This window comes from Nicotiana tomentosiformis, chromosome 4, assembly GCF_000390325.3.
Source record: "Nicotiana tomentosiformis chromosome 4, ASM39032v3, whole genome shotgun sequence".
NCBI lineage: Eukaryota > Viridiplantae > Streptophyta > Magnoliopsida > Solanales > Solanaceae > Nicotiana > Nicotiana tomentosiformis.
In genome coordinates this window covers 4,562,541-4,585,682 of record NC_090815.1, presented here as the reverse complement: position 1 = coordinate 4,585,682, position 23,142 = coordinate 4,562,541, and the positions used below count along the sequence as shown (strand labels likewise).

General features: G+C 35.5%; 4 protein-coding genes across 4 annotated transcripts; 1 reads left to right on the top strand and 3 right to left on the bottom strand.

Moving 5' to 3' along the window:
• Window positions 1-1,144: 1,144 nt before the first annotated feature.
• LOC104104587 (NAC transcription factor 29-like) lies at window positions 1,145-4,497 on the bottom strand. Its single transcript, XM_009612721.1, has 3 exons — window positions 4,296-4,497; window positions 2,295-2,575; window positions 1,145-1,618 (listed from the first exon to the last, which is right to left on the bottom strand). Exons 1-3 carry the CDS (start codon window positions 4,495-4,497, stop codon window positions 1,145-1,147), a joined length of 957 nt encoding a protein of 318 aa, XP_009611016.1.
• Window positions 4,498-17,034: 12,537 nt separating this feature from the next.
• LOC104084774 (protein TEEBE-like) lies at window positions 17,035-19,699 on the top strand. The gene is made up of 3 exons (XM_009588724.4): window positions 17,035-17,180; window positions 17,938-18,435; window positions 18,955-19,699. The coding sequence occupies exons 1-3, from the start codon at window positions 17,093-17,095 to the stop codon at window positions 19,476-19,478; spliced, it is 1,110 nt and encodes a 369-aa protein (XP_009587019.1). The 5' UTR covers window positions 17,035-17,092; the 3' UTR covers window positions 19,479-19,699.
• Window positions 17,900-21,572, bottom strand: LOC104084775 (putative disease resistance protein RGA4). Its single transcript, XM_009588726.4, has 2 exons — window positions 19,838-21,572; window positions 17,900-19,765 (listed from the first exon to the last, which is right to left on the bottom strand). Exon 1 carries the CDS (start codon window positions 21,570-21,572, stop codon window positions 20,154-20,156), a length of 1,419 nt encoding a protein of 472 aa, XP_009587021.1. The 3' UTR covers window positions 17,900-19,765; window positions 19,838-20,153.
• Window positions 21,573-21,575: 3 nt separating this feature from the next.
• LOC104084777 (putative disease resistance protein RGA1) lies at window positions 21,576-22,634 on the bottom strand. Its single transcript, XM_070200375.1, has one exon. The coding sequence runs from the start codon at window positions 22,632-22,634 to the stop codon at window positions 21,576-21,578; it is 1,059 nt and encodes a 352-aa protein (XP_070056476.1).
• Between the last annotated feature and the right edge of the window lie 508 nt (window positions 22,635-23,142).

Sequence of the window (23,142 nt, the reverse complement as noted above, 5' to 3'; positions counted from 1 at the left end):
AAATGAAAAGGATCAAATTAAATATGGGAACAACATTCTTGAAAGTATATTGCATCAAAAATGGGATCTTTACACAAATACACGGCGATATTTATTGTTTACTTTTTCTAGCCATATACATAGATTATACAATGATTATATATAATTATACACATATAATACATAAATTATGTGTATATTCTACCTCAACCGGCTATTTTTAGTTTAAGTAATTGAGTGTGCAGTTAATTGGGTAGAGGCCATTTATGTACAAGATTTGACTAATTTTGAGCCAAAAACAATGTCTTGGGCCAAGAAAGGCCCATCAACAAAAAACTGTAAGCCCATCAACTTTCTATTATAAGAAGATGACACAAATGCACAACTCTCGACACCCAATTGCACCTCTGTAGCCAAGAAATATGTTTTTGCAAATGTAGCCCAAATAATATAGCAACTGGTAGCCAAAATTCATAGTAGTTCTGAGTCTGAAGTTCACTTTTCAAAAATGAGATTTCAGACCTGAGATCTGATTGCATAACATTAATAGTAGTGGTTTAAACTGTCAGCTCTGAGTTTGAAGTTCACTTAGCTTTTTGGAAATAAGAAATTCAGTCCCGCCAGCTGGTTCTGAATGACCTTCCTCTCACTTCGTTCGACCTGAATTACATCCACCCTCTCACGGTTAAAATCATATCGTATAAAATTAATAATAGGCGAACTTCAGACATATAAAATTTACTTTCAAATCAAAAACAAAAACAAAAACAAAAGAAAAGAAAAAAAAAGAGAAGTGTAGCCCACTCTTGGCCTTATAGTGGTTAAAGTTCTGGTACTTTTTTAAACAACAACAATAATAATAATAACAATAAATTCAATATAATACCATAAATAGGGTCTGAGGAGAATAAAATGTACGCAGACCTTACTCTTATTTTGTGGAGGTAGAAAGACCGTTTCCGAAAGAACCCCGACTCAAAGAAAGATTTAAAAAAAAAAAAGTAACAACAAGTAGTGACAACAGCAAGATAAGGTGATAAGAAAACCGAAGCAATAGAAATACTAATACTAATGTTTTATCATTATTAGTTTAATAACATGTGCTAAGAAAAATATGTTAATCCCGGAGAAAAAAGTAACACTATATGCTCTTTTCATTTTTCATCTATGGAAACAAATGTTTTATCACTACACCGAGCTCGTCAAAACCCTGTAAGCAATGAAAATTGCCATCACCAAAATTTGATATTTGATCATAATTACATGGACAGTCCGGTGCATAGAGCATTTTGCGCTCACGCAGAATAGGGGGTTGATCATGATTAATTGATGCCAAGAAATTAGGAGTAATTTCTTGGATAAATTGATCACCAAACTCTGTGTTATTCTTGAAACCTATAGAATTTTCATGCTCCATTTTTGCTTCATAAGGATACATGTTGATCTCGGACAAGATTGAGCTGTAGCTATTGAGTTCTGTCGAATCAGTATCTTGAATAATATTGTCATTGTTGAGAGAATTCATGGACTCATCATCCTCTATCGTCAAATCTTCACTATTGTTTTCTTTCTTGCTTCGTTTATTGATGTGCTTAGCTTTGGTGTTCATATAGATCTCGCACAACACATATTTGTCCAACTACACACAGTTCAAGGGAAAAAAACAAATATCATTCTTTTTAATTATGCATTGAGTATTAATACTATATATATATATATATATATATATATATATATATACACATAGATAAACATATCCTATGCATCTCGTTTTATGTGATGGTATTTGATTAGACATGATGTTTAAGAAAGAAAGATAGTGTTTTAAAATATATGGTAACATACTAGGAATATAATATTTTTGTGGTTATAAAAACATCTCATTACGTGCAAAATAGGAAGTTAAAAAATTATGCTATTTTCAAATAAAAAAAGGTGATTTTTCTTTTAAACAAACTAAAAAAATGATAGTATCACATAAAATAAAATTGAGAAACTATAGTAAATTTCATCATTCTATGACTAAGTGAGCAACAATATGATCGTTTTAACCCAACTAGTCACCAAAAAATTATATAGTAGAAACAACTAAACAAACACACAAATAGTAAAAAAAAAAAAAAGAAGTAAAACTAAATGAGTTTAAGTTATATACATTATCCGTGCAAAGAAATTTTTACATTATTATGTCATTAAAATCTATAATCTTGAAAATAAAGCAATGTAACTTGTTATATCATATATTAGGTAACATAATAGTGTAAAAATTTGTTTACGCAGAATATATTATGCAAATGAATAAATATATTACTAACCTCTTGGTTTTCAATAGAGCTATTTGCATCAGGTAGAGAACTTTTACGATCAAGACGATATTCATGCATTTTCCACTGAGATTTTACTCCATTTTGTTCATAGAAATCAAGTGTCATTTTGTAGCCAACAATTTGGCCATTGTATGTAACCTCTGAATCAACACCTGTAGCTTTCCAATAGCCTTTTTTGCCTATCACTTGTCTATTTGGTTTTCTTCCATTTTTGTACCTTCTTTTCCTTCCAGTGAAGAAATACCAGCTATTCTCTCTTTGTTGGCTATCTGCGCAAAAGATATATGCAAATTAATTTTTTTTTTAAAGAATTGTTACTTTTGCAATAACATGCCAAATATAATCCTGGAGAGGATAGTGTGTATGCACGCCTTTCCTACCTTGTGAAGGTAGAGATGCTGTTTCCGTTAGAGCCTCGACAAAAGATTAGGATTAAGTTATATGCACCAACAACCATTGGTAAGACGAAAAATTTCGCTAAGAATGTTTGAAATTTGATATATGCCTGGGCAGTGCGCTGCACTAAGCTTTCGTTATGCGCGGTTCTGAAGAAGGGCCGGACCTCAAGAGTCTATTGTACGCAGTCTTACCCTCTATTTCTATAAACCAGTTTCCACGGCTCGAACCCATGACTTAGTTCTTGGTCACATAGCAGCAACTTTACCGGTTATACCAAGACTACCCTTCTTCTGAAATCTGATATATATAGTACGATTTTTGACTGAGAGTGTTAACTAAACTGACCACCATTTAGGGTATGTGGTAGAATGTATATATATGTGGCTCCGCCCCTGCTGACAGTAAATATATCATGACCAAAGGAAAAAATAATATTTGCAGCATATTATTTTTCGAAATACGCAACATTAATAAATTCTGTCATAAAATCGTCACAAATCTTTTAATAAGTCTATTTCAGTAAAAACATTTTAATAAGTTTAACTAGTCCACCTATTTCCCACTAAAATACTTATCCACCATATGTGAAAATTGGACTTGAGTTTATCTATCTCTCTTAATTTTATTTTGAGTATTTCTAGCAAAACAACTTTTCTTTCCCGAATGTGGTAATTAACAACCTTTTGAAACCGTGCAACTGTTTAAATTAGTTACTCCTTTTTCTTTATTATTATTAAACCCATTAACCCTAGACAATTAATATTTTAGAAAGTGTTTTTACACGTTTCAATAGTAATCTTGTTTATTATCTCTAACATCTCCATGTAAGGGTAAAAGATATTGCACCAGATAATATAATTAGGGTTTTGATAGTAATGTTTTCCCATTCGTTTTACAGTTCTAAATAAACGACATTAATTTTTCAATACCCGAAGATGTGATCTAGTGGTCAATGAAGGTGGAGAAAAAACATGAGTTCTCGGGTTCAAATTTCAACAGATATTGCACCAGATATTATAATTAGGGTTTCGCTAGTAATGTTTTTCCACATTATTTTTTACAGCTCTAAAGAAAAGAAAAGACATTAATTTTTCAACACCCGGCCCGAAGGTAAGACCTAGCGGTCAATGAAGGTGGCGGAGAACGGCCACGAGTTCTCGGGTTCAAATTTCAACATAAGCAAAAAATCAAGTATTTTCTTCTCATCTGTCCAATTCTTGGCGAGAAAAGTATGTTATCTAGTATCTTTGCTGGTAGGAGATAGTAAATACTCAGTGAAATATAGTCGAGGCTTAGCCCAGACACCACCGTCATAAAAAAAAAAGGCATAATAATTGTTGGTACGAAATAGTAGGTACCTAGTGAAATAGTCGAGGTTTAGCCCAAACACCACCGTCATTAAAAAAGTATAATAATTGATGGTACGAGATATTAGGTACCATAGTCATTAAACAAAAGATAAAACAATCGAGATAAGATAAAACAATCGAGATGCGCACAAGCTGACTCGTCTAAATACCACAAACAAAAAGAAAACAAACAAAAGGACAAACAAGAGAATATGTAAAAATTTCAGAAAAAAAGACTTACTGCAAAGTTCTTGAGGATGATGTTGATTGATATATATTTCACGAATTCTATTTCTTGGCAAAGTTTCACCATTGACTTTCTTCTTCAAGTAAAACTCAACGAGCTCACCATCTGTAGGTAAAAACCTATAACCTATTGGAATTGATTCGAAAAATTGTTCATCTGATAATATTTGATTATAATTTTCTCTATTAATCTCCATATCTGCAAATAATTAATTAGTTTAACTTCCTAACGCTCTTAAAACAAGGAGAATAATATTAAGGAAGAAGGAAAAAGACTAAGAAGATATATGATTAGTGAGCGTTTCCCATGATAAAGGATGGTGTAGTAATATTTGTACAAATATTAATGTAAATTATACTTGCAATTTTAGTATAAATTCTATTTGTGAGTTTTACATTGTCATAAAGAAAAACAAATAAGAAATAGAAGATAAAAGGATTTTTAGATATTAAAGGCAGAGAAAAATAATTTTGATGTCACAATATTGGGCGATGTTTTAGGAAAAGAATCCAAGTAGAAAGATTTAGCCTTTTAGAATTCAAACTGGATTCCTAAATTTTTGGTGGGGGTAGGGAAAGTGATAAAAATTTAGTATATATTTTTAAAATATAACGAACGTGTTTTTTTTTTTTAATTTTTATTTTATTAATATAATTTACCACTCTTATTTCTTATTCGACTATATACTGTTTCTTAAAAAGAAGATTCCAAGAACAGAAGCTTCAACAATTAGGAAAAGAAATTTCATATATCTTGCATCTACTTAAATTATAGGAATATGAGAGGCTTTTTGTTAAATTGAAAGATTTTTTTATTAATTTATTCAATTAAATTAATTTTAATTAATAAGTGAATATAAAAATGATTTTCTCTTTTCTCGCCAATTCCCAATTACTAACCAAAATAATATGAAGAAACAAAATAAGGACTATAAATAAGAAAATGCTAGGTGAAAAATCAAACTATTGGCTTGTTAAGTAGCTATCCGTATCTTTAGGCGTGATATACGGTAGAGAATCAGGAATTTGTTTCTCCTAGTCCTATATAAAATCTTAAAAAATGAAAAGAATTTTTTCTGTTAAAAATAAATAATCAAAAAATAAAGTATTTATTTTGGATTAAATCATAAAATGATTCTACATCCCCCACCGTACCCCCACCCCCTCCCAAGTGCTCATTTAGTCGGTTCAGTGGTTAAAATTATCTCAATGCTATTTGAAATGAAGAAAAAAGCCAAGTTATTACAAAAAACAATGAAATTTCATTCTGTTGATCTCGTGTTTCTGTTTCTTCTGCAAGCTCTTTTAATTCTAATTATTATACTTGATCTTTGTCTTCTCATCCTACTTCTTTTCTTAACGTTTCCTCGTTTCTAGCACAACTAACAATTTTCAATAATAACATGGTTAATAAGATAGCTAGTTTAAAAGATAAATTATTAGTAACTTTTAAAGATTTGAATCCTAAAAGATAATTAAAAAATGTCCCAAATATTTTGATTCTGTTGAAAAAAAGTTTACCTCATTCAGTAACGTATATGCACGGAAGCCCGGCACACAAAATATATCCGCAGGGTTCTATAATCTGGGGGATTTGCATTTATACTCGATTTTTGGGTCACTTTTTAACCTATACCCGTTTTGCATAAAAAAATTGCAAGCGTACCCACTTTTCGGGTAACTTCAGATATACGGGTCTGAAGTAGCAAAAAATTATGTCTGAAGTTTGAACTTCAGAATATTTTGCCTGAAGTATAGTCTTATCAAAGCAAAACTTCAGATATTTTTGCCTGAAGTTTGGCCTGACTTGCAAAGGCAATCACGCAAACTTCAGTTCAATAATTGCTGAACTTCAGCAATTTTGGCTGAAATTTTTGTTTTGTAATTGCTGAACTTCAGCATTCTAGGAGCTGAAGTTTGTTTAGTATCTGACTATCTGCTGAACTTCAGCATTTTAGGAGCTGAAGTTTGTTTAGTATTTGCTGAACTTCAGCTCCTAGAGGATGCACTTCAGTTCAATAATTGCTGAACTTCAGCAATTTTGGCTGAAATTTTTGTTTTGTAATTGCTGAACTTCAACATTCTATGAGCTGAAGTTTGTTTAGTATCTGCTGAACTTCAGCATTTTTGGAGCTGAAGTTTGTTTAGTATTTGCTGAACTTCAGCTCCTGGAGGATGCACTTCAGTTCAATAATTGCTGAACTTTAGCAATTTTGGCTGAAGTTTTTGTTTTGTAATTGCTGAACTTCATCATTCTAAGAGCTGAAGTTTGTTTAGTATCTGCTGAACTTCAGTATTTTAGGAGCTGAAGTTTGTTTAGTATTTGATGAACTTCAGCTCCTAGAGGATGCACTTTAGTTCAATAATTGCTGAACTTTAGCAATTTTGGCTGAAATTTTTGTTTTGTAATTGCTAAACTTCATCATTCTAAGAGCTGAAGTTTGTTTAGTATCTGTTGAACTCCAGCATTTTAGGAGCTGAAGTTTGTTTAGTATTTGCTGAACTTTAGCTCCTAGAGGATGCACTTCAGTGCTTGGGTCCTTTTGGGTAATATTCCAAGCAGTCAACTTGAACTTCCCGTCGTCCATCCTCATACCATGAAGGAAGGTATCAGTGGGTTCATCAAAACTTTGCCACAGTGGCTTCCCTGACAAATCATCAATTAAACCAAATTTCCTGAATCCAAGAGTTTCGCTTTATGTGAAGAAGATGCACTTGTGCCTACTTGTGTTCAGAAATATGAGTTCCTTGAAGTTGTTTAATATCACCCGAAGAAGAAGGAGGAGGAGAAGAAGAAAATGAAGGAGGAGAAAGAGGAGAAAGAGGCCTGAAATTATTTAAAAAGTGGGTACAAGTTAAAACTTTTTTAAAAAGTGGGTATAGGTTAAATGGGAGCGACCAAATAAGGCGCCCACAGTAATTTTTACCTATAATCTTGGATTGCAAATATATTCTCAACTGAATATGAATAGATATTCTCACTTTTAGAAATATCACCAAAATTATATTCACATTTTTTGCTATCATAATGCATAAAATATTAACATATGCTTCTCTCACGCGACATCAAGTTAATTCATGATAAAAGGTCATCAACCTTTAACTCGAGCATAAACACTTAAAACTGGGTAGACTCGACTTGTCCAATATCTTTGAGAAAAAGAGATCTATATTTATCGTTCAAATGTGAAGGGAGCCTTGGAGTAATAGTCAAATTGTCTCTGTGACTTATAGGTCATAGGTTCGATCCGTCGAATAAGCAATTGATGTTTTGCGTCAGGGTAACTGTTGAGATTTTAATTTTTAAGATGAAATAGTCTTAAAATGAGGGTGAATGGGAAATGGAGGGAAAATAAAATTTTTGAGTAAATTTTAAGTTTCCCTCTTGACAATGAGACATTGTCCCATATTGGAAGAGGAAAAGATTTTTGGTGGGTATATATATAATTGCTCTTCTTGTAGCTCTTAAAGAGTTAAGAAGAAAGCAAGCCTCGCGCCGTCGTCGCTCGCTCGGCTCGGCTTCGGCTACGGCTTCGGATTCGGATTCGGATTCGGTCAAATGATCGATTGATTGATTAATTTTTTGGACCAAATTTATTTGTTAATAGTAAATATTAACGTAAGATTATCCGTATTTGTAACGGATATTTTTCAATTCGTGTATTGACCATTTGGCAGCCGCCTAATGCTCTTCCCACCATGAATGTGCTTGCTCCACAAACATGAATGTGCTTGCTCCACCATGGAGGGTGGACGTTTGGTCTTCTTCAACACTAGCTGCTATATATATGTGCAGCAGATGTTGAAGAAAGACACTCAACACTCAACGCACAAGAAACAAACTGAAAATCGCTCAACATATTTGGCTATACATTGCACTGCTTCCTCTCAGCATTTCCATACGATTTTCTGAGTTTCAACTCCTTCGTTCTGCATTGTTTTAACTTCAAACAAAGCAATTGTAAGTGTGATTTGCTACCGAACTTTGTGTTCGCTGAAACACTGGGGTTTGAAGTACCGCTACACCAGTGTGTGATTCGTTCTATCCTGGGAGGAAATAATCCATTACTTTGGGTACTAGGAGGGGATTAAATTCCTTAAGGAAACACTGTGAATTCAGTGGGCTCGAATTAATTACTGTTTCATTACGTTAACTTATATTTTACAGAATTATTATTTACAAATACAGCAATATTAGCGGGAATAACAATCTTAAGGAATTTAATATTTATTTCTGTATTTGTGTTATTCTTATTATTCTGCAAACTAAAACCTTTGTGGTTTTGTGTACTCCCGTTTTAGAGAGTAAAGCATTCGTGGCATTTTGTTGGAAGATTAAAATCTACGTGATTTTTTACTCCAGTTTGAAAACGTTTGTTTGTGTCATTCTTTTACAGAAAAAATGATGACTGAAAGCGAAAACCAAGCTGTTCCGATGGTGACTGCCAACGCATCAACAAGACGAACACCGGCGTTGGCACCGGCAGAAAAACCCGAAAAATTTTCCGGGATTGATTTCAAGCAGTGGCAGCAGAAGATGTTCTTCTACTTAACTACGTTATATCTACAGAAGTTCATCAAGGAAGATGTTCCTGATCTACCAGATAAAACTCCAGATAATGAACGCTTTCTCGTGATTGAAGCGTGAAAGCATTCTGATTTTTTATGCAAGAATTATATTCTTAGCGGACTGGATGATAATCTGTATAATGTATACAGTAGCGTTGAGACGTTAAAAGAATTGTGGACTGCGCTTGAAAAGAAATATAAAACTGAAGATGCCGGGATGAAGAAATTCGTTGCCGCAAAATTTTTAGACTACAAAATGGTAGATAGCAAGTCTGTTATTACCCAAGTCCAGGAATTGCAAGTGATTATTCATGATCTACTTGCTGAAGGTCTTGTCATCAACGAAGCATTCCAAGTAGCAGCAATGATTGAGAAGTTGCCTCCGTTGTGGAAGGACTTCAAAAATTATTTGAAACACAAACGAAAGGAAATGTCCCTTGAAGATCTCATTGTTCGGTTGAGAATCGAAGAGGACAATAAAGCTGCTGAAAGGAGAGGCCGTGGAAATTCAACAATAATGGGAGCAAATATTGTTGAAGCTAACAAAAAGAGGAAGAAGGCTTCTGGTCCGAAATACAACCCAAGCAAGAAGCGGTTCAGTGGAAACTGCTACAACTGTAAGGAAAATCGGACACAAATCTACGGAGTGTCGTGCTCCGAAGAAAGACAAGAAAAGGGGTCAAGCAAACATGGTAGTAAACCATGATGATGTTGATAACTTGTGTGCCATGCTTTCTGAATGTAACTTGGTGGGAAATCCTAAACTGTGGTGGTTTGATTCAGGAGCCACTCGCCATGTTTGTGCAGTTAGAGAAGCTTTTGCTACTTATGCTCCTGCTGGACCCGGAGAGACAGTTTATATGGGAAATGCTTCAACAGCAAAAGTTGAAGGATATGGGAAGATATTTCTGAAAATGACTTCTGGCAAGGTCATGACTTTGAACAATGTCCTTCATGTTCCCGAAATGAGAAAGAATTTAGTCTCTACTGGACTTCTTGTTAAGCACGGTTTTAAGTGCATTTTTGTGTCCAACAAAGTTGTCATTAGTAAGAATGAAATATTTGTAGGAAAAGGTTACCTCACCGAGGGCCTTTTCAATCTAAATGTAATGGTTGTGGAAAATAATAATAATATTTCAGCTTCTTCTTACTTACTTGAGTCAAATGATTTATGGCATGTACGTTTGGGTCATGTCAATTATAAAACCTTGCGGAAAATGATTAACTTGGAAGTACTGCCCAAGTTTGAATGCGAAAAATCAAAATGTCAAACATGTGTGGAATCTAAGTATGTTAAACATCCTTATAAGTCAGTTGAAAGGAATTCAAATCCTTTAGACTTAATTCACACAGATATTTGTGACATGAAGTCAATACCATCTCGCGGTGGAAAGAAGTATTTCATAACTTTTATTGACGATGGTACTCGATATTGCTATGTTTACTTACTGAATAGTAAAGATGAAGCAATAGACGCATTCAGGCAATACAAAAATGAAGTTGAAACGCAACTTAACAAGAAAGTAAAAATGATAAGAAGTGATAGGGGTGGTGAATATGAATCTCCTTTTGAAGAAATATGTTTAGAATATAGAATTATTCATCAAACAACAGCCCCTTACACGCCCTAATCTAATGGGATTGCGGAAAGAAAGAATCGCATATTAAAAGAGATGATGAACGCGTTGTTGATAAGTTCTGGTTTGCCACAGAACTTGTGGGGGAAGCCATTCTTACGGCTAATCGAATATTAAATCGAGTGCCCCATAGCAAAACACAATCCATTCCATATGAAAAATGGAAAGGAAGGAAGCCCAACTTGAATTACTTTAAAGTGTGAGGGTGTTTGGCAAAAGTACAAGTTCCTAAACCCAAAAAGGTAAAGATAGGACCGAAAACCTTTGATTGTGCTTTCATAGGATATGCGACAAATAGTAAAGCATATCGATTTCTGGTTCATAAATTAGAAATTCTCGACATTCATAATAATACGGTTATAGAATTAGATAATGCTGAGTTTTTTGAAAATATATATCCGTATAAAAAGGAATGTGAGTCGTTTGGTGAAGGATCTAAACGACCTCGGGAAGAAACAAAAGAAAGTACATGTAATCAGGAGGATCCAAGACGTAGTAAACGTCAAAGAACGTCTACTTCATTTGGACCAGATTTTGTGACTTTCTTATTGGAGAATGAGCCTCAAACATTTAAAGAAGCTATGACTTCTTCAGAATCATTGTTTTGGAAAGAGGCAGTCAATAGTGAAATAGAATCCATATTGAACAACCATACATGGGAATTGGTTGATCTTCCTCCTGGAAATAAACCTTTGGGTTCTAAATGGATTTTTAAGAGAAAAATCAAAGATGATGGCACTATTGATAAATTCAAGGCAAGGCTCGTAGTCAAAGGGTATAGACAACGAGAAGGTCTAGACTACTTTGATACATACTCTCCAGTTATAAGAATTACGTCCATACGGATGTTAGTAGCATTAGCTGTAGTGTATGGTCTTGAAATTCATCAAATGGATGTTAAGACGGCCTTCTTAAATGGAGAGTTGGAGGAAGAAATTTACACAGAACAATCTGAAGGGTTTGTGGTTCCAGGTAAAGAAAAGAAGGTATGTAGACTTGTTAAGTCTCTTTACGAACTAAAACAAGCACCCAAACAATGGCATGCGAAATTTGACCAAACAATGTTGTCAAATGGTTTTAAGATAAATGAATGTGATAAATGTGTGTACATTAAAAATGTTCCAAATCACATAGTCATTGTTTGCCTATATGTGGATGATATGCTGATAATGAGTAATGACATTGCCAACATAAATGCTACTAAGCGTATGCTCAATAGCAAGTTTGATATGAAAGACTTGGGAGTTGCTGATTTAATTCTGGGAATTAAGATCCATAAGACTCCTCAAGGTCTGGCATTGTCACAATCTCATTATATTAAGACAGTACTTGAAAAATTCAAGCACTTGGGCTTTAAAGTTGCAAAGACTCCAATTGACGTGAATTTTGCATTAGCAAAGAACAAAGGCCAAAGCATATCATAATTGGATTATGCTCATGTGTTGGGATGCTTAATGTATATCATAAATTGTACACGACTAGATATAGCTTGTGCTATAAGTAAACTGAGTCGATATACGAGCAATCCAGGCCAATCTCATTGGATGGCAATGAAACGAGTTTTGGGATATTTAGAACATACCCAGAACTTTGAATTGCACTACAGTAATTTCCCTGCGGTGATTGAGGGATACTGTGATGCAAATTGGATCACCGGTTCAACTGATTCTAAGTCCACAAGTGGATATGTATTCACTATTGGTGGAGGAGCGGTATCTTGGAAGTCGTCCAAACAAACATGTATTGCCCGCTCTACAATGGAGGCTGAATTCATAGCCTTAGATAAAGCCGGTGAAGAAGCTGAATGGCTCCGGAATTTCTTGGAAGACATTCCATTTTGGCCCAAACCGTTGGCACCAATATGCATACATTGTGATAGTCAAGCGGCAATTGGAAGGGCTGGGAGCGTTATGTATAACGGTAAATCTCGTCATATACGACGAAGACATAAAACCGTTAGGCAATTACTCTCTAGAGGAATTATCACGATTGACTATGTAAAGTCAAGTGATAATGTGTCGGATCCATTTACAAAAGGCCTAACTAGAGAGGTAGTTGAGAAATCATCAAGGGGAATGGGGCTATGGCCGAGAACAAGTCATTGTGACGGTAACTCTACCTAGAAGACTGGAGATCCCAAGATCTAGGTTCAAGGAGATCAAACAAAGTCATTAATGACGGTTCAACATTGTCAAATAAAATTTTAGTCCGTTCTCGTGATGAGACAATGTTCAGTACCAAGGATAAAGTATTAAGGCTTTTTAATGATTTTTAAATTTGATACGGGGTATATCAAATCGTGTATTTACAAGATGACACGTTTAGGAATCACCTATGTAAGTGTAAAGTGTTAGTCGCTTCAAGAAGAACTTTGTAAGGCCAGTTCTCTACGCACTTATGAAACCAGGCGGTGTTCATGGCTGAAACGAACATAACAATGAGAACCAAAGACGGTTAAGGGTTGATTGTATGACTTATGGTTGTCTATGTATACACCAAAGATCGACGGTTCAAAGATATCAAATCTACCGATTGACCGAGTATATCCGACATAAGTTTACTACGGAAAGTTCAAAGGGAAACCTACTTATCCAGATATGATTAATCCTTGCTTGTAAATCACACAGTTTTTTCATGCATACTTCCGTGATATAGCCATTCCCCATTCATGTGGGGGATTGTTGAGATTTTAATTTTTAAGATGAAATAGTCTTAAAATGAGGGTGAATGGAAAATGGAGGGAAAATGAAATTTTTGAGTAAATTTTAAGTTTTTCCCTCTTGATAATGAGACATTGTCCCATATTGGAAGAGGAAAAGATTTTTGGTGGGTATATATATAATTGCTCTTCTTGTAGCTCTTAAAGAGTTAAGAAGAAAGCAAGCCTCGCGCCGTCGTCGTCGTCGCTCGCTCGGCTCGGCTTCGGCTACGGCTTCGGATTCGGATTCGGATTCGGTCAAATGATCGATTGATTGATTAATTTTTTGGACCAAATTTATTTGTTAATAGTAAATATTAACGTAAGATTATCCGCATTTGTAACGGATATTTTTTAATCCGTGTATTGACCATTTGGCAGCCGCCTAATGCTCTTCCCACCATGAATGTGCTTGCTCCACAAACATAAATGTGCTTGCTCCACAAATAAGCTAATGCTTGCTCCACCATGGAGGGTGGACGTTTGGTCTTCTTCAACACTAGCTACTATATATATGTGCAGCAGATATTGAAGAAAGACACTCAACACTCAACGCACAAGAAACAAACTGAAAATCGCTCAACATATTTGGCTATACATTGCACTGCTTCCTCTCAGCATTTCCATACGATTTTCTGAGTTTCTACTCCTTCGTTCTGCATTGTTTTAACTTCAAACAAAGCAATTGTAAGTGTGATTTGCTACCGAACTTTGTGTTCGCTGAAACACTGGGGTTTGAAGTACCGCTATACCAGTGTGTGATTCGTTCTATCCTGGGAGGAAATAATCCATTACCTTGGGTACTAGGAGGGATTAAATTCCTTAAGGAAACACTGTGAATTCAGTGGGCTCGAATTAATTACTGTTTCATTACGTTAACTTATATTTTGCAGAATTATTATTTACAAATACAGCAATATTGGCGGGTATAACAGTAACTACCTACATCCAGAGGCGGAACCAGGATTTTAACCTTATGAGTCTTGAATTTTGGGATCACGACTTCAAGTGTTAATGATTGCGTTCTAGATTTAATATTTATACATATTTTATGAATTCAAAACACCAAATACACTATTTGAGCAAAAGTTACTGGGTTCGGCCGAACCCGTAGGTAGACTTGTGCCTCCGCCCTTGCCTACATCACACCTTCTTGGAATGAAGTCCTTTCTCGGACCACAGGGGAACGCGTGATGTTTTGCGCAGCAAGGTGCGCCCCCTTTAATTTATTGTTCAAATTTAAAATTACCCTTAGATTGGATATTGGAATTCTGTCACGGGCCAATGGGACAAAAATGAGACTTTTTTCTAACGGCTGTGTGAAAAGGAATTTTTTTTTAAAATAAAAATTGAGTGCGTAGAGAACAAAATTATAATCAAGGGAGCTTATGATCGCACATGCAAGTGAAATGGGCACCGTGCCTGCCGTACCAACCGGCGTACCAAAGGGTTACAAGTTAGATTTTAGAATTTTTTTTTCTTTGTTTGTATTCAGTTAAAAAAAATAATATTAACATTCTAGAAAAAAAATCCACACAATGCAAAATTGCAAATTCTACAAAAAAAAAATTGAAATTGTTACGTGAGAAAACTCACTTTTCGGGTTTATTTCACGTAAATTTTATTCAGTGTAAAAATAACATTGCAAAAATATCTTCCGTCACATTAAAACAATTGAATTTTACCTCCTATAACAATAAAATCACTGAACTTAGACCAAATAACTAACTAAGGTAAAAGTAGCTAAATCTTTTCCACTATAACGACTTAACATACCTGTCAAATGGTTTTACTATTATAATGAATAAAGTTTTGTAATTTTACTATTATAATAAAAGTTATACTTTATGTGACAATAATAGTTTTGTAACTTTACTATTACAGTGATCAAATAAAATTTATTTTATGACTTTATTACGGTAGTGAATAAAATTTAGTGATAGCCGCCCTCCTTCGATAGAAAAAGGGAAAAATTATCAGGAGTTGAAGAACAAGAAAGGTTTACACTAATTTTTTTTTTTAATTTGAGTAAAAAGCTCCTCTATTAGTTTAATTCATATTTCAACTGTTCATTCTTTTTTCGAGGTGATTGTAAATATTAATACAACACATTGCACGTACCAATGACGAAGAGTATACATTTTATGAATTTGTTAGTATTATACTCTATACTATTCAATCTTCACCACTTGGTATATATATAATGTTATAAATAAACATTTGCTTATCACTTAATTAACAAAGGAAAAAAATGATAAGCAGAATGTATATCAGATGCTGCTTCACATGCAAATCATAAATATCAACCATAACTCAAAGGGACCCTAATTTATATTTTATACTCCCTTGCTCCGTCCCAATTTATGTGACTTCGGATTTCGAGAGTCAAAAGAATTATATTTTGATTGTAATTTTTTATGTCTTTTAAATATTTAAATTAATAATTATTGTAACTTATAGTATCTTTACGTAGTTTTCAAATATGTAAATTTTATTTCGAAAAGCTTAAAGATTCTACGTTCAAATACACGATAAAAATTAAGAAGACCGAATCTCAAAAAAACGAAAAGTATTATATAAATGGAGACTGAGGGAAATTAATAAAATTCAAACAGTATTACGCAAACATGTTCTATCAATTAATGAAAATAAATGATTAGTGAAAAGTCAGTTTGTACTTGTCTGTACAGATTCATTTCATTGGATTATCAGTTAAAGGCTAGTTAAGATCCATGTGAAGTACAAGAATAAACAAAAAGGAAGCTTCATTGAAATCTACAATTTTCAACTATTCCCAAGTGAAGCAGAGGAAATTACGGCAACCAATTAAGACTTTTAGGTAAGCCACGTTCTTGGCTTGTATTTGACTCGTTTAAGAATTTATTAATTTTTTTAATCAGGTAAAGTTTTCTTCCTATATGTCACGGGTTTGAGCAGAAAAATAGTCATTAATGCTTGCATAACGATTGACTGTCTGTATTACACCCAAGGGTGCAACCTTTCCCGAACCCTACATGAATGCAGAATGTTTTGTGTACAACGCTGCCCTTTTTTCATTTAGTATCCAAAATCATGGACAACTAATTCAAATTTGTGTCGAGTAAGCTCATCAAGAGGGTAAACGCTCTTTACCAAGAAGTTTTTCATTTCCAAGGACGAACCAAAGACCTCTAGTTAAAATAGAAATAGAAGGATTCTAACTATCTCGCCTCTAGTTAAGAGGAAGAGGTTTTCAAATATCTTACTACATTCCTTAGTGGTAAGAATTCAAGGTAAGAATTCAAGTTACATGCACTATATAATATTTTTTTTAAATTTACATTATCAGTGCAATTTAATTGAATATAACATGTTGTTATTATGTTTCTTAAATTCAAACCGAACTTCTATGCTATTGGTTGTTGTAGGTCAATAGTTAATTTGATATAATAAGAAATCACAGTCAAACCTTTGTATAATAAACTTGTTTCCAGATATTTTTTGGCTGCTACAGCGAAGTGCTATTATAAAGAATATGTATTACACACAAGATGAAAATTGAGTCCAAAAAATAATTGATCATTATAAAGAAGTGTTGTTATATATGATAATAGTCGTTATAGATATGTTTGACCGTAGTATACGGCAAGTACATAGCTCTTTTCCTAATAAAAAAATATCTAAGTTTTCAATCAAATAAAGAGGAAAATGAGACAACCCGACACATTTCACGGCTAATTTAGTGGCACTATGTAATGGCTATACACTTCTTCTTTTTCTTTTTAATCTTATCTGTACTAAACTTTTATGTTCTTTCCTTCATTACTCTTTAAATAGGACATGTTCTTGGTTTTTTCTTTTCATTCTAGTTGATACTCACTTTTTTTTTTTCTAAGCTTTTGCACTAAAATGGCTTCCCTTTTCTCTCTTTCTTTTGTACTCATTTTTTGTTTGTGCATCAGCTTTGCTTCTGCAACATCTGTTCCATATCTTGATGGTAAGTTCTACTCTTATGTAAATTCTACTTTACTTTCTTGAGTGTTATTAAAAGTGAGCAACTCTATAAAGATGAGTAGTACTTAAAAAAATTATTTTGCATTGTATAATAAGGATGCTATTGATATGTAGAGTCATTTGGTAATGTGTTATTGAACACCTTTTGCCGGTACAATATAGGCAGTCCGGTGCACAAGTCATCTCGCATTCACGCAGGGTCCGGAAAAGACCCTAAGGGATGTGATAAACAGAGGCGGACCCACGATTTGAAGGTTGTAGTGCACTTTTAGATTCAACCAACATCTGATTTGTATATAGGATATGCACTACTGATATATCGCTATTTTTTAAGGACATATACATGTATATATATGAAATTTTTGCCGAATTTTAGGGGTGTCGGTGACCCCTCTCGGTATAGCATAGGTCCGCCTCTGGTGATGAAGACAGTCTACCCTAATGCAAGCATTAGTGACTGCTTCCACATCTCGAACTTGTGACCTTGATATTACTTTTTATGCATATCAGTTAAATCTTGAACACTTTTAGCCAAATTCCTAGTTTCGCCATTGCGCTAGAAGAGTAGCAAATAGATCATGTTGTGGTTCTAGCTAACTTTTAAACCTCAGCCAAATAAGATTGCATTTGAGCATTTTTGTACTGTATGCATGGATTTAACTAGTTTGTAGGTCTATAAGTCACAGCAAAAGAAATTCTAGCTGAGAGGTGATATTGGTCTCTTTTGTAATATTTCACAGATCTATTGCAAAATGGAGACTTTGAACAAGGGCCAAAACCATCAAATATGAAGAAAACAGTGATCATTGGCAAATACTCCTTGCCCAAATGGGAAAAAAAGGGTATAGTAGAATGGGTATCCGGTGGGCCCCAGCCGGGCGGCTTTTACTTCCCGATCCCTCGTGGGGCCCACGCGGCTCGGTTAGGGAATGAGGCTTCCATCTCTCAATATGTAAAAGTGAAGCCAAACACAACATATTCCCTCACATTTGGAGCCACCAGAACTTGTGCTCAAGATGAGGTCCTTACCGTCTCAGCTGCAGGAATGTCAAGTGATCTTCCCATTCAGACACTATATAGTGCTGATGGTGGTGACACTTATGCTTGGGCTTTCAATGCAAACTCTGATCTTGTTAAGGTCACATTTCACAACCCTGGCATCCAAGAAGATCCAACCTGTGGACCACTTATAGACCATGTCGCAATCAAGGAAATGAGCCCGGCAACATATACTAAAGGTAAGTTTCAGCCCTACAATGTATTGGATTATTTGCGCCATATGGCCTTTTCTAGGCCATTTTTTAAAATCTCTCCCCTCCTTGGCGTAACTGGTAAAGTTGCTGTCATGTGACCATGAGTCAGGGTTCGAGCCGTGGAAACAGTCTCTCGTAGAAATGCAGGGTAAGACTGCGTACAATAGACCCTTGTGGTCCGGCCCTTCCCGGACTCCGCAGATAGCGGGAGCTTAGTGCACCGGGCTGCCCTTTTTTAAAATCTCTCCCCGTTTGTCCAGAGGCTAAATTTCATCTTTAAAAGTAGTTGGATGATACGTCTCACCACTAAGGGAGACTGTCTAATCGGCCAAACCAATGGTTACGACCATAGTCCTATAAACTGCGACGGAATTTAAACAATGGCCTCAAAAAAGGCCATTTGTGCAAATGCACCTACTACATTGTGAAATTCTCAGCTTAGTAGAATGGTGCATATAAAATTAGATTCTGATGCAATACCTTTTTCTTGGACAATGTATGCAGGTAACTTGGTGAAAAATGGTGGATTTGAAAATGGTCCTCATGTATTCAAGAACTTCTCGACAGGGGTGCTCGTCCTCCCTGTGAAACAAGACAAGTACTCACCAATTCCCGGATGGATGGTTCAGTTTGCAAAACCAGCAAAATACATCGACTCGAAGCATTTCTTAGTGCCTTCAGGAAGTGGAGCTGTTGAATTAATAGGAGGAAGGGAAACAGGCATTGCACAGATCGTAAGGACAGTCCCCAAACAATTCTACAACTTGACTTTCACCATTGGCGATGCCAACAATGACTGCCACGGATCAATGACAGTTCAAGCATTTGCTGGCAAGGCCAGTACAGAAGTTTCCTTTGTATCAAGTGGAAAAGGATGGTTCAAGAAAGCAAGCTTCAAGTTCCAGGCGGATACAAGTAGAACAACAATAGCTTTCTATAATCCATATTATCACACGAAGATACATGACTTCGGTCACATGTGTGGACCTGTCATCGATGATGTTAGTCTTGTTCGTGTCCGTAAATAAGCAGAAGAAAATGAGCATACTCAGAAAAGGTCAATTTCTAGACAAGTTTTAATAGGAATAGATTTTTCTCTTTTCAAGATCAAATTTGTAATACTCAAGCAAGTGAACACATGTGTGAAGAAGGGTAGTGAAATCTACCGTTATTTTTATGTTTCTTTAAGTTTTCATTCTGAACAAGAATGATATATCCAATAAAAGTAGCAACATACCTTTCTTGTTTCCATCTAGAAGTCCAAATCCGACGGTACCATCAACTTTCATCCTTTGAGCTTTTTCAAGGAGTATACCTATTTGCAAATTAAATCAAAGATGAAACTAGAGTCATGGTACTGATGAACTTGTCTGGTTAGATAGCCTACCGCGAGCAATCTGGATTAGTCGATCCCAATGGGCTACGGACGCTGGATAGTTAAACCAGCCAGGTGGTTGGCTGCATGAAATAATAGTCTGTACATACAGACTACCGGGCTCTGTTAGCAACGAGGAACCAGTACGATGTTATCTCTTTAGGACATAGCATAATCTTTACCAATACATTTGGAATGAAACTAGTACCCATCATGCCTAGATGTATTTTAGAGTACCTCTGGCTATGATATACAGATATAGATTGTTGGATCATTGGATCAGTTTCCCATTGGTACGAACCTCAGAAATATGAGATATCCTGCCTTCTCATTCTGAACTTAAGATCGGACAGCTGTCGATCCTCAGTACCTTCAGGTTCGTGAGGCAACTCATCCCCTCGGGCAATGCAAATAATTTACTGCACTTGGAAATTTCAAGTTTTTCAAGTGCAGTGAGATTTTCCAGCCACTTTGGCAATGCTGAAAAACTGGGACACCTTTCCACTCTCAGGTACTGTAGAGTAGCACTGGCACCTTCAAGCCATCGCGGCAAAGTAACTAACTGTGGCAACCCCGCAAGCACTAACATCTTAAGACTCCCGAGGCATTGAACATCTTTTGACTCCAATTCGGGTAAGCCTCCAATAACCAGTGACCGGATCATCCTAAGTCCTTCAATATCTTGCCACTCCAACAATGTAAGCTCTTCACAGTCAACGATCAACAGATTCTCCAGAGCAGTAAGGTGTTTCATCGTACTTGGGAAAAAGGTCAGTCTTGGGCAACTTATAATTGCCAATGTGCGAAGGCTAGTCAGATATTGCAGGCCTTCAGACAAAGATACGAGATTCGTGCAGCTATGAATATACAAAGAATGAAGAGATGATAAGCAGCCAATTGCTTTATCAGGAAAGCATGTTAGCTTGGTGGTTATATGCAAGTGTCTTAGGCTGATCAAATTTCCTATATCTTTAGGTAATCCTTCAAGTTGTGCACAATGAGAAACTCGAAGTGTCTGTAAGCTCAGCAACTTGTTAATCAAATCAGGTAATTTTTTAATGCTGCCATTAGAACTTATGTCAAGATATCTTAAGTACTTCAATTCGCCAACAGAGCGAGGCAGCTCATCAAAACATGAATCGCTTATATCTAGCACCCTAAGTTGAACGAATCTTGCAATGCAGTTCTCAACGAACATTGAACTCATCGTCCCTACTCCATCAACAGAGAAGGATATGGTTCTCAATGTCTGGTTATTGAGAAGGGATGCTGGCAGTTCCGCGCCTGACAAATCATAGTCAGAAAATGCCACATGCCTGGCCTCATCAGAAATGATTTGCGTGTGAGAATTTACGGTACAGAATTCAACCCCTGCTGCTGACAGTGCAAGATCATGTACAAGGTCATGCAATTTACAGAGTGAGGTAAAAACAGAACGATATTCTTCAACGCCTTGAAAAAAGGATCTCGACAATAACTCTTGGAAATATTGAATCCCAATGAGCTCAAGATCTTCTGGTTCATTAGACTTACTAATGAGACCTTCTGCTATCCACAACTGTATCAATTTATCTATTTCAATCACACAGTTCTTGGGAAATATTGAGCAGTAAGCAAGACAAACTTTGAGATTAGATGGTAATCGCTCGTAGCTCACTTTTAATGCTGTGAAAATTTTGTCATTCTGCTTTGAGTTCCACATCTGATGACTTTTAACTTCATTCCACTCCCATTCCTTAGTTTCCATATGCTACGAGGATCCTAAAATCATTAAGAGTAAGGGATTTCCCTCACACTTCTGCACTATATCTGACGCTATCCCAACGAGATTTGGATATAATACTTCTTGACCTTGTTCAAAGGCCTTTCTCAAGAACAAAGTCAGACAATCTTCACTTAATAAACCATTCAAACAGTATGCAGGAACCGTCCCCATTATTGAAGCTACTGCCTCATTCCGTGTAGTCACAAGAATCTTGCTTCCACAAGCACCCACCATCAACAATTTCTTCAATTCATCCCACTTCATTGGGTCCTCATTCCACACATCATCTAAAACAAGCAACAATTTCTTTTCATACAAAGTCTCACGAACGAGATTCTGCAGTTCATTCATATCAAGATTCTCGCATAAATCATCTCTAACTGAATTCACAATTTGTTCCAATAATTTCTCTACTTTAAACACGCGAGACACACGAACCCACACACGCAATTGGAAATGACTAACTACCCTTGGATCATTATACACCAATGTAGCAAGAGTAGTTTTTCCAACGCCTCCAACTCCAACAACTGGAAATACAAAAAGGGTTGTTTCATTTCCTGATTTTATAAGCATTTCAACAACATTATCTCTATCAAAGTCCCTTCCCACAACACCAGAGTAATGCAAACATGCACGTGTATGCGTAAGCACTCTTGTTCTGTGAGGATTATGATAGCCCCCAAATCCAATCACCATCATTGAAAACTTTCTGTACTTACCTATCTTATGCAGTTTCTTAATCAGCTTTCGAATTTCAAGACACATTCGAATTCTGTAGGCAAGAGTGTTTGATCTACAGAAGAAAAAACCATGTACCTTTTGAAGAGACCAAATTTCATACTCTTCAATCACATGTTCAGCATCGTAAAAGGCGAGCTTTAGCATCTCAGCTACCTGATGACCAAAACGATCGTTACGTTCTGAATCTCTAACAAAGAGATCCAGTTTTCTGAGTTGGGAATGCATATTCAAAGCCCTTGCAATGCCAACAACAGAATACAGTTTCATTAGAAGCATATCTGATAGAACATTTATATCCATGTTGATGGAAGGGAAAGTTGCAGATTTTTTAAGCTGATACATAGAGAAAAATTGGTTCTTGGTTTGCAGCAGAGGAAATAAAGGAAGTACAAAACTTTATAATTTGCAGATATGGCTGGAAAATCTGCTTTCTTAGTTGACCTTTATTGATTGAATGTTGACTTAGAGAAATAATTTCTAAGTTCCACTACTCCAACTATTGAACTTTCATTACTTGAATTACATTCATATTTAGGATTTTCAAACTTAGATAAGTTTTTGAATAAAACATGAATTTTGATATTTAGAGATCAATATAATTTTGACTGGAGTGTATTTGATATTAATAACTTATAATCAGGTTGTTGTACGTTCTTAGGCTGCTGGTACTATCTTTCTGGCCTTCATTGTTGTTACTGTTCTATTGTCTCTTGTCATCTTCTTGAACCGAGTGTCTATCTGAAACAACCTCTCTACCTCCAGGTTAGGGGTAAGATCTGCATAACACTACCCTCTTCAGAGTTCAGAC